At 35.7% G+C, this 12,639-nt stretch overlaps 1 protein-coding gene across 3 annotated transcripts in view; it reads left to right on the forward strand.

Annotated features, from left to right (window-relative positions):
• LOC139691564 (pyruvate dehydrogenase phosphatase regulatory subunit, mitochondrial-like) overlaps positions 1-10,728 on the forward strand; it is a 33,554-nt gene extending 22,826 nt beyond the window's left edge. For 2 of the 3 annotated variants that reach the window (XM_071589436.1, XM_071589438.1), the window contains 4 exons: positions 214-360; positions 3,757-3,932; positions 7,038-7,154; positions 8,260-10,728. In XM_071589436.1, coding sequence (XP_071445537.1) covers positions 214-360; positions 3,757-3,932; positions 7,038-7,154; positions 8,260-8,467 — 648 coding nt within the window. In that variant the 3' untranslated portion in view covers positions 8,468-10,728. The remainder of the gene's footprint in view (positions 1-213; positions 361-3,756; positions 3,933-7,037; positions 7,155-8,259) is intronic. The other variant, XM_071589437.1, reaches the window with a different exon arrangement.
• Positions 10,729-12,639: the final 1,911 nt, after the last annotated feature.

Consider the following 12,639-nt stretch of genomic DNA (forward strand, 5'->3'; position numbering starts at 1 on the left):
AGTTTCTGGTAACATTTAATTTATTGTTCTACTTTTAAAAGGAGTTATTTTGATTAGTCAAATAAAATTAACAATTTCAAATTGTGTGTAATTTGTGTGCATTGAATATTTTACAATGCACTAAAAAGTGCTCATGTAATTGAGAACAAAAATTAACAAAATCATCTTCATTGTGGTAAATTTTAGCCATACTATTTTTCCTTTTCTTTCCAGGTTGGGAGAGATTATGGTGTTAGGGATGTTGGCTATATTACATTGAGATTTCTGCGTATAGAAAAGTTTATACCTTTCTGGGCTGAGGAGTTGGATTGTGTCACAACACCTTATGAAGTTGGAAGAGGATATAAAGTTAAGCTTGATGTAAGTATCTATGTGAAATTTTTTTAGTGTTGATAACTCTGAGAATTCTAGAAAAATGAATGAGTTAATTAATGCACTTATTGTTGTCTTAATGCATTCAGTTGAAGCATGTGCTTTTTTACTCAGGCAAATTGGTTATTCTATCCGTTCAGAATACTCTGGCAAAATACAGTTTTTCCATAATGAAATGGAAAGATCACCAATGGCAGATTTAAATACTGTAAATACTTATGTATAGGTCTACCTTTATTTCAACATTTTATTGAAAGAAATCACTGTGTTGACTGACGAGATTTGCATAAAAAGTATTGGGAAAAGTTTTGGAAAAATAGATATATTTCAGTTATTCGTACAATGCCTCAAAATTTTTCAACACACATCCTTTGAGTGTTGACACACTTTTGCCTGTGGCTTTTCCACTACTCGAAGACTCCCTGGTTGGCAGATTCCGGAAGGTCCTTATGGGTACGCATGCAAGTTTCTCTGACGGCACATGGTGGTGTCCTTTGAGGGAGGATTTCACTTTTGAGAATAGGAAATAGTCTGCTGGTGTGGAGTCAGGACTTTAAGAAGGTTGGGGAATTGTCGCGATGCCATTTCTCATCAGGTAGTTGGTTACCTTGGAGGCTCAATCTGTCAAGACTTCTGGGGTGAGTTTAGCGCAGATCTTTTGCATCACCGAATTTTCAGTGATGAAGGTGTGAACTGTCATCTTATCAATGCCAATGCGATGCGCACACTTAACCTATGGTCTGAATTCAGCACTTCATGCACACATCACATGTTGTTGTCGGTTCTTGATGTTGATGGACTCACTGGAAAAAGTAGTGTTCTCCTCTCAACAAGATATGTAAAAAAAAGGAATTTTTTAGTAAAAATTCAGGGGTTGGCCTATACACCAGACCGATGTATTCATGTGTATAAATGATATATATTGTGGGTAGGTGGCCACATTCATATCTTTAAAACTAGGAAAATCCCTTGATTTGAGCTGTCCATTAATAATGCTAAATATTTTATATCCTTGTCATTGAAATTTTTGAAATTAGCTTTAAAGCATGCTGATTTGCTGCAATGACTGAGTAACTCTGGGGTCAGTATGGAAATTGATGTTAGGACTATTGTCAATGCAGGAATCCTAAGTACCAGTACTGGGTTCCAGGATGAACATAGTCTGAAATAGAAGGTCACTGTGGCATCAATTATTAGCAGTTTGCTGGATGTAGGAGGTTTTTGAATGAGTCAGAGAAGCCATTTGATAAGAACTAAGAACTGCTGTACTTCTAACCTCCACCTCACACCATTCATAATCACTCCTGTTTTCTGAAATAAAATCAATCTTTTTAAGCTCCAGATATTATCAATCATACCATCCAAAATTCCTCAACTTTTCTTTCTTCTCCTGGCTTATCTAACTTTCACCCCTTTATTGCAATCTTCAGTGTCCTATTGCATCTCAATATTTCCTGTGTCCACTTTGCCTCCCTTTGAATTTTATCCTGTAAGCTTCTCTCTTTCCGTACCATGACTGGTGCTTCTTCATTTGTTTTCCTTCCTGCCCACTTAATTTATCGCAGCATTCTCTGAACTTAAATCTCAAAACCATCCAATCTTTACTTACCCTTTTCCCCATGCTTCAGAACCACTTGGCAAAACGTTGCGTAGTAAGGCTTTTGATAATCTTTTGGAAAAGTCTTTGCATACCATCCCCGTGATGGACTTCCTTCTCCTTGCAAATTCTTCTTTTATTAAATAGAATTCTTCCCCTAATTCTCATATTAATTTGACCATTTTCATCAAAAATACTTTTTGCATAAGTTAGCTTAAATCTAATTAGCTTCATACTGGGTAGAAGGGGGGTAGTGGCCGAAATATGTAGAGCATTCAGCTACTGACTGGTGGGTTCTGGATTCAAAATCCTAGAGATACTTTGGGGAAATCCCAGGTAAAAAATTTTAAATTCTAGGGAAATATTTTTTTGTGCTACATTTTATGGGAAATTAAATGTTGAAACTTGGGGTAGGAACTGGCCCTATTAGTCTGAGTGGGTAAATTTGACAAACCCCAAGAATATTTCAGAGTGGTGCTGACCTCACCTTTCAAAACCAACCTTCAGATTGGTTATCATGGGTAAATTTAATAGAATGTGAATTAGTCCTTGTGATAATGCCAGAAGCCATTTGAAATATAAAATTGTAATATACCAAGGACAAGAAAACTAGGTTACAGTAATATAAGTAGGAATCCTATGCACTTTTCAGTGCTAACACCAACCAACCAGGCTTCTGATATCAGCAAATATTAACTGTCTTAATTTTTCAAGATAATTTCCAAGTAAACCAAAGCAGTTAGATTTTGAGGAGGCAGTTTTATTTCACAAGAGGCAGAGGGCAGCTGATATACTATATAATACAACCTTTGTAAAACTCTTGTCATTTGCATGGCTAGTTCTCCAGTATATCAAGAATTAAATTTTCAGTATCTGTTTTATGAAAATTTTCTATGTAATTGATTTGTGCCTGGGTCTGTTAAATCAGCTCAGGATCATTTACAAATTTTCAATTTCCATTAGGCATGCATCTGTTTTCAATATTTTGAACAATATTTTAATTTCAGTGGTGAAATTCATTTAATGAATGAAAGGTATGGATAATTATGATAATTTGGATAGGGGCTTACATGCATGTATGTATGTGTATCTTGCTTCAAATATCACAATATTTTGGAATGATGCGGTAGCAAGTAATAAGGTGTTACAGTTTTATATTCTTGGGTGGAGAGAAATGGGATCGAAGGTTAATATGATTAGCATAAGTTTCAATGAGGAAATTGAAGCAAGCATACACAACTAGAAACTAAAAACATTTACCAAGACTGACTTTAACTTAGGATCTGCAGTTGAAGTCACAATGCCCTTGCGTTACCTCATACATATGCAATACCATATAACTTCTACGCGTTGGACTACTGACCGGAGGGTCCTGGGTTCGATTCTCGGGCAAGGCACTCTGGGCACCTGCAGCTCCACCCAAGCTATGTGATTTTTCGGGTACCAGGTCTTCCTGGGAAACCATAACCGGCACAGGGAAAGGAACTGGCTTCCCTACCCTGATGTGTGAAGTTTACACGCCGTAGGGCTTAGTACTGGGTGAACTCTACCATCACCTACCAAACCGACCTTCGGGTTGATTAATGTGTTTATGGTTTATGGTTATAACTTCTACTTTCCAGTGTTCATCCATTTTTTGTGCATCCAATCCCTTGACTTCCCTTTCTATTCATAGCCCTCTTGTTTTCATAATGTATTTTATTCATTTAGTGAATAGAAAATATGATGGTGATATTGCATAATGTCATTTTGGTATGATTGATGAGTTTATTATATTTCAATTTCAGAAAGAAGAGTATTTCATAGGCAAGCATGCACTTCAGAGGCAGAAAGAGACTGGTGTTAGAAGGCGACTAGTATTATTCACATTAGATGATTTTGATGCTGACCAAGAAGTGTGGCCTTGGGGAGGAGAGCCAATCTACAGAGATGGACAGTTTGTGGGCTCAGTTACATCTGTTGGGTGAGAATGAAAAAGTATCATGCGATTATTGAGCTCATTAACTTAGCATAATGTATTTTCTTGCATTTTACTCAATTTTTAAAACTGCTACTTTCCTTATGAGGGGAGAGTGATAGTCCAGTGTGTAGTGTGTTTGCCTACTGGCCTGAGAGCCCAGGTTTGATTCCCCATGATGCCACTTGACTTCAAGAAGAATCACTAAGTTCCAATGAAGCTGAAGTCTTCTTTCGAGCTTAGTGATTTATTTTTGAGAACCAGATCTTCTTGAGAAACAACAAGCAGAATAGAGAAAGGATCTGCCCCCCTTACTCTGTACTCGTATGTGAATTTCATATGCCTTGGTGGGGTTTAGTATGAGGATAACTCTATCTACTCTCCCTTATCAAACTCTTAACCTTTGGGCTAATTACTGTAGGTGGTAGCGCCATATGTTAATCATGCCAATCTGAGAAATTTTAGTTTTTCAGAAGTCACATTCCGTTGAGATAATGACCTTGTCATTTGAAAGAGTCCAATTACAAACAAAGTTATCCTCATGTGAAAAATCTTGCCACCCGACTTAAAGCATAGAGTCGAGGCACATGGACCCACCAATGCCTATGTAAACACTGCTTCAGAATAGACGGATCTTGAAATCATTTCACCTCAAACTGGCATTGTTTTTAATATTTGGCTGCTCAAAGATCTTCAATTAATCACAGTCAGCTCAGATGTATTGGTGTGTGAGGAATGACTCAAATCTTTAAAGAAATAGTTTTTGAAAGAAGCTGACCTTGCCGAGGGAGGATGAAGTATAGGGCTCCATTGAAGGGGAAGGGAGAGACAGAGAAGTAATTGCATTACATGAAATTAATATATTCGTCCTACAATCAGGTAACTACAGGCACGTTAACCTTGATAAAGGGTGCATCAAAATAGAAACATATCACCAACAAAAGTACATCTCATGAAATTCAATTGTTATCACATTCACAGAGTTGCATTTAATAGTCATCATATTGAAATGTAATGAAATAATTGACTTTGTAATTCCACACACTTTATTTAAAAAACACACGACCCAGGTTTCGACGTTGAACGTCATCATCAGTTTTTTTAAATAAAGTGTGTGGAATTACAAAGTCAATTATTTCATTACATTTCAATATGTTATGCAAATTCCACAAAGTTACGCCTGAGACAACAAATTTTAATAGTCATCACATGTTAGTAAAGTGTGATGATATCAGATGTTTAAAAAATCATTAATTGAGGCAAACATGTAAAGTTTTAAGTACTTTAGTGCATAGGTTTAAAAAAAATGAATGCTTGTTTGAGCCTTAAATTTATTAAAGATCTGATGGATTGAAGTGAATGTATCATTTATAGTGGAGTAAATCTTCCTTTTTTTCCCATGTATAAGTATTGCATGTGTAATTTACATGGATAATTTATTTTCTCAGTTTGCATCCATTGTAGGCATAAATTAAGCACTCTACTAGCATGTAATAATAATAAATATTGTATTGTTGTGCATACTTTTTATGCAGAAAATTGAACATCTGCAGTTCATGTGAATTATTCATTTTGAATCCTGCCAAGTTAATGAAACTTCGCTATCAGCCTGCCATGTTATGTCAGAGTGAACTTAATGCAAGTAAATACAGTGTTCTGGCCAAAAATGTATTTCACTTTAATATTAGGATAACTTTGAGTATATATTACCATGTCCAATAAATATGCACACTGAGGGCGTAAAAACTTTGTTGCAAAATTTAGTCTTCATTGATTTTGTCCTCTTCAAAGTACTCTCCATTCATTGCTATGTATTTGTTGCTATGTATTCTTTGTTATGTATTCGATTCGTTGCTATGTATTTGTTGCTATTATTATTATTGTTATGCACTTATTCCATCTTCATTTCCACTGTTTAAAGCACATTTGGAAGAACTCGGCAGTTAGGCTTTTTAGTTTTTTCGTCGTTTGGTGCTTTATTGTGTCCACATCTTCCCAATGATGTCTCCTCATCACATATTTGCATTTTGAGAGTAGGGAAAAGTCGCAGGAGGCAAGATCTTGATGAATAAGGAGGATGATCAAGGATGGCGATTGAATTTTTTGCCAGAAACTGGCAAACAATCTTTATTTATTTATTTATTCAGTATAAGTCCGAAAACAGCGCATTCTGGCCTTTACATCGAACTATTAACAACGATAACAATAATCACATTTACAAACACCCAAGCCCTAGGTGGAGAAAAACTCACCCAGGCGGGAATCGAACCCGCGACCCTTGGAATGGCAGACGAGGACGTTACCCCGCCGCCACCGGGGTCGGCGAGGTAACGTCCGGGCGCAAGGGCGAATCAATGCTGAATGTGAAGGTACATTGTCATGGTGAAGGATTCATCCATCATGTTCGGTTAAAATAGTGTGTTTACTGTTGATTTTCCTAAATTCAGTTCATCAGCTCTCATTCGGACAGTTTTTCAATGATCAGTAAGTACAAGGGACTGCACACGATCAATGTTGTCGTCAACATAGGTGGCTGAAGGTCGTCCCGGCCTTGCATCATCCGCTGCGTCTTGTCAGCCATCTTCAGAACGCTGAGTCCACTTGAAAACGGATGTTTTCTTCAGAACATTATCACTGTTAACAGCTGTCAACATTTCAGTGATTTCTTGATAACTTTTGCTGCACTTCACCTAAAACCTTGATGTTGATTCATTGCTCCGTGATTTGGTCAATTTCCATTTTCGACAAACAGTAAAAACAAGGATAACAGAAACTAACATAACTGGCACCTTACGCATAGCTCGACGATCAACCTAGTACAGACAGCTCATTGGGTCTCAGGCAACTAGTGGCGCTTGTGGGAGGGGCTATAATCCGCATCATGACCGCCAGATTGCACCAGTTGGCACATTTATTGCACAGACCCAGTAGTTAATGTATTTCTTGAGTCCCTATCTTGATAGTAACAGCTGGTGCAAACCAGCATAATTATTATGGTCTAAATTTATTATGGTATCATTAACTAGTTATTTAATTTAAAGATAATGGGGAGGTTTGAATATGGGTATATATTAGATCTCCATTTCATTAAGTTTTCTCTCCCACCCTTAGTTATGGCTTCACTGTGGACAAAATGGTGTGCCTTGGTTTTGTGCGTCACCCTTCAAGTGGGAAAGGTTCTCCTCCAGCACCAATCACCGCTGATTTCATCAATGCAAAGGGAGTCAAGTGAGTGATTTTTTTCAACTGTCCATCCCATAATTTATGTATTACAAATTGAATGTCAATTAATATTTTTAGAAATTTAATACCCATGTCAATTATTATTTATCAGATTTTCATTCCTGAAAATCCATTGAACTGAGAAATTAACATTGTGCCTATAATATTATAGTGGTACAGTTTAATTCTTGCCATGATATGATATCCCTCCCTCTTCTACACATGTATCATTAATTAAGTATTAGAAATACCTTAATGTTTATGTTCCCTGTACCATATTTATTCCTGTTTTTTGAATTTAATTAGCCTGAGTTAAAGATTTAAGACACACAAAGCATACCTGTATGTTATTACCCGATTCCTTAATGCCTTAGAATTACTGAATCAGGATGATTGAAATCTTCATGCCATTGTATTTGATCGATTTGGACTAAAAAATATCAATTGACGTGAGTTACAGCAATCTTCATATTATCTTTAAAGATTAATAGCTGTCCAACATTTTATTAGGTGCTGTACAACTTCCTTGTGAGGACTATCTGTTTAAAATAGATATGGATTGTAGAATAGATAAAATAATCAATGTATTCTTTCAGTCTATCTATTCTTGTGTAACATTCACATTTATCTTATCTCATTGCATGAATAATGTAGACTCTAGTGAGTATAGCATAGTGATGATGCTCTTTCCTCTTCTTCTGTTCCAATATTTATTTCTTCAGTGTCAAAAAACCAGTGACTGAAACAGATATAAATGTGTTAAAAGAATATTAAAAAAAATAGACATGAATATTGATGGAGTAGCTATCAATGGAGTTTCATTCATTATTATGTCTCTCGTAAATATTCTTACTCATTCATAGATTAAACTTTTTATTGTAAGAAACAAAGCAAGTTGAGCATGCATATTTTCTGGATTTTTGGTAAGAAAATGTGCAAAAATATTGTTTTGTTGAGGAAAATGTGAAACTCATACAGATCTTAATTGAAATTAAGGATAACTAACTGCTGAGCTTTGGAATAGCTAACTTCTCAAATATGTGAAAATGGTGGCTACCATTTCCACATCTTTGGAGTTAAGTAATGTCTTTTTTCTCATGTTGTGTGACAGGTATGAGGTAGACATAGCAGGTAAGAGGGTATTAGCGCGCCCTCATTTGCATCCTCCTCTTCTATATCCGAGTTCATCAGCACATGATTCAAGCAAAGAATATGCAGATGGTGGCCTCAGATACCGTCCAAAAGTCAGAGGGGAAGCTGTTGTCAGTGCCCGAAGTATACACACTGACTGTGATATCTTGAATGAACTAACATCATAAAATAGGAGGTTTGTTGAGTGTGGGAAAGCTTGTCATTTGAAATTCTGAATGTTCCTCTAGAAATTAATGGTGCAGTTATATCTACATCTGAAAATTACTCAAATTATTAATTGAGTCTCCAGTTTTGTTATAGATGGTATTGCCTTATTGAATTTGGAGTTTTGAGAGAAGAATCAACATTGGTGTCTACATTCATAGTGATTATTATTGTGATAAATTTGCACAAGAGTTACTTTTGAATATTTTTACAGAAATGTATCCTCTTGTCATTTAATGGTATACAGAAACATTTTACATGACATATTATCCCCAAGAATTTAGAGGATGTTGGAAGAATGATGTACATATGTGGAAGGTGTTGTGGGCAAGTACAATAAGGTATCAAAGAAGTAATCAGGTATTCACCAGGCATTCATAATTTTAACAGCTTTTCTATGGTGCATTTAGAAAGTATGTAGTATGATGTTTGAGGAAGCCCTTATTTTTTTTGTTTTTTCTCTTAATGGTATATTTATACTGTTACCTAAGCAATACCTGTACTTAAAACTGTTAAGTTTGAGAAGTAAATTTCAAGGGATGCACAAGAAAGGTTGTTGCGACCAAAACTATGTAGTTTTAAATGAAATAGTTTTTATTAGTTGGCTAGTGCAAGGATTTTAGTTCAAAGTAGTCAATCAATTGCTCTTTCAGTTATTATTGTTATATTTTTGATAATGTGTGATATTGAAAGGCATGGTTCCCTGCAGTTTGTTGGATGATTTTTCATCTCTTTGTTGAGGAAATGTAGTGATTTAAGTCATACCATAAACTGCCTTTCTATTGTACTTCTGTGTTTTTGGAGAGAGGATCAGGCCTAAATTTCAGTGAAACTGTATCATAGCTATGACCTCTTTTTCCCCAAATCTGAATCAAATAATCATTTAAAATTGATTTTTTAAAAAAATTATGTGAGCGCATCATGAGAAAGTGGTATTTCTGAATAAGATTTTAAAATGTCATGTGGGCTTTTTTTTTAAATTGTGTAGCTTATAAGAGGAAAGTCTCATAGAAACTTGTATGAATTATTATTATTATTATTGAGATGCACTTGTATTGTGGAGAATTATTTTGTCTTAAAGTCTAATAATTAAACTGAGTGTAGTATGTCGCCAAGTGAAAAGCTCTGTGAGCATTGAGAAATCTCTCTCCATAACTTATTGTTTTCTGTACAAACATTATTGTAATTTTGCTAAAAGCAAAGTTATAATATTGGATGCATCTCAACGATGATTTATTATTCTGTCCCCCTTTGAAAATTTGTGAAGTCAATTGTTCTGCTGGTAGGATCGGAATTGGGGATATATTTGCTTTTGTACATATTTTTCAATCGTATGTACCTAAACTTTTATTGGCTTAATAAGTTTATGTTATAGCAATTAGAATTCAGTATTTGATGTTAATGTTTTTCAATGATTTGTTAAACTCAAAGCTCCATTTGGAATGTAATTTCAAATGTGCTTTATTGGTATCATTCATTTGCTCATTTTGTTTAGTTATGTTTGTGCAATCTAGTCATATTAGTTTATTGTATGCCTTCAAAAGGTAATTAAATATTGAAATATCTTCATATAATGTTGTAATATTCAAATTTTGACATGTATCTCATAATGTGGTCATTTTTCATACTTTGTATGAATTATATGCTGTGGCAGCAGAGAAGTTTTGCCTTTTCCAGTCAGGGCCTAGTTCTTAAATGTGTCCTTCCAGTTGGAAGCAATATGGACAGCCCCTTCAGTGCCAAATGCTAATATTCTTTTCTCCTAGAGAAGAGGGTTTTGCCTGAAATATGAAGTACGCCAAGATGATCTTGATGTTAATTAGATTGGGTATCTGATTACAGTATCCTCAGTCCTATACATCTAATTACATTTTACATTTTAAGAATTCAGTCAACCTATTTCATAGTCATTCACCAGCTGTCATATTTCTCACCTAAGAACTGACTACTGGTGTCAGTGAGGTGAAATTTCTTTTCTCTGCCTATTGAATTTTAAATCAGAAAAAAAGTCAAATTTTGGCATGCATTGATTCCATAGGAGAGAACACTTTTGAAGGCATTCTTTTATCAGAGAAGGATAAAATCTCATTAATGGAGATCATATCTGAATATCTGTTGTTTATTTAATCCTGAAATTAATTAAAACATGGATTTAGGAAAGATCAAACGTATAAATTCATTACAAATATGTCGTAGATGAGTATAGCATAAAATAAATTTCTAAATAAAGTCTATTTTATGGAATACAAATGTGTTCTTTCTTCACCTGCATAATCACCAAAGAGGCCGGGATAAACCAAACCCCCGTGTTCAATCTAGCAGGAGCAGACAGAACCATTTATGAGGATAAGACCTCACATGCTACTGATCACTAGTGCAGCTATGGGGAAAGGGTTGAGGTTGATCAAGCCATGGCAGCACTATTTTGAATGGTAACGGTTTTGATCTACTTCATCAGTTTGGGAACCTGTGTAAATAACTTCAAATGGGCAAACTATACCACTTCTTAATTAATTAAGTGAAAGTTTTGTTGTCTATTGAAATTGGGAAACATTCAACAGAAGATTGAATAGTGCGAACTGCCACATTTCACCAGTGTACTGCATCAAAATACCATAAAATATTAAAATTTCTGACATAATAGTCCAGTGGGTAGTGTTTTGGACTGACTAGAGGGTCTGGGTTTGGTGATGTCTCTAAAGACCCTCAGCTTCACTCAAGCTGTGTGATTTTTCAGGTACAGAATTTTCTTGGGAAGCCAAGTATGGCACAGAGAAAGGAACTGGCCCCCATGACCTGATGTGTGAATTTCACATGCTATTAACCAACCTTCAAGCAGATAACTGTGGTTTGGTTTTGGAATGAAATTAATCATTCATTCACTCAAATTGTTCAACCTTGTAAAGGTAGGGTTTGAATTGTTCCTAATTGAATATTATCTTCTATAGATCATGAGAACTTCTTTTTCTTTGCCCTAACTTATTTTCTTGCATTATTTTTTTAGCTTGGGGCATTTGTTTCAGTGATGGATGGTTGACACCGTAGTGAATCAAAAAGTGCATAGTGATGCAAGAGTTGTATGAGTATTTAAATTTCACCGTAATCAAGGGATGGAAAGGAAAATGAAAAAAGAATCTCTAGGCATGGTAGAGGAGGAGAGAATTCTGTTGAGGGAAATTCGGAGGAGGCAAGTCAAGTGGATGCTGGAGATACTGAAAAGCAATGGAATACTGAAGATGGTAATATGGGGAATCAGGATGGTACAGTGGCTAATGTACCTACTTACCAATTCCTGACGGCTGTGGTTCAAATTATGGAGGTGGCAATATTTTTCTGTGGTATTCTGATCCCTACTTCAGAGGTGTGACTTGGAGAGCACTTCAAGAAGAGTATGATGGCTTCCCACCCCAAAGGCCCATTTTCAAATCTTGGAGGTGTAAGGATTTTTCAGCATTATCCCAATGTCTACTTGAGGGCCAGTGTGGAGCATTTAGGTGAGTATGCCATCTGTCAGATCGGACGTTAAACTGTGGGCCCCTTCAATGAGAATAGGCTAATGCTACTGCTGGATTTTTCTCTACCCTTCCTCCATTCCCTGAACCTTCTACCTTACCAAATTACCAACCTATCCGAAATGACACACATGACCATAGCTGTTGGGCATCTCTTTATGTCTTTAATTACTTCATTATCGAGATCAAATGGGAGGATGCTGGGAAAGAAAGGAAGAAAGAAGGAAGGAATAGGCACTTTAAATTAAAATAAGGAAGGTTGAAAGTATGCAGACCTGAATAATAAGTTGTTGTAATATGAAGTATGGGCTTTAAGGATATGTTGTTTCATGTAGCCAGGGTTTATGAGGATGGCAGTGGGTAGTGCCAGAGCCCATCTAAAACTCACCCTGGCATAGTAGACTACTATGAATAATATTAAATACCTTTTGGGTTTTGTGTCAGTGATATCATATTATATGGGCTTATAGAATGGATGGAGCATTTAAATTGCTGGTAAATCTACAGTTGGTGGTTTTTGATGCAGGGAAACTACAGAAACTACAATAGAAGTGGTGCCATTAATCAATAACTTTAACCGGAGGTTAAAGTTAACCTACAGGCATTATAAAACTTAGCTTAAG

The sequence above is a fragment of the Hetaerina americana genome, unplaced genomic scaffold (assembly GCF_022747635.1).
Source record: "Hetaerina americana unplaced genomic scaffold, ioHetAmer1.1.p SCAF_38, whole genome shotgun sequence".
In the NCBI taxonomy this organism is placed as follows: Eukaryota; Metazoa; Arthropoda; class Insecta; order Odonata; family Calopterygidae; genus Hetaerina; species Hetaerina americana.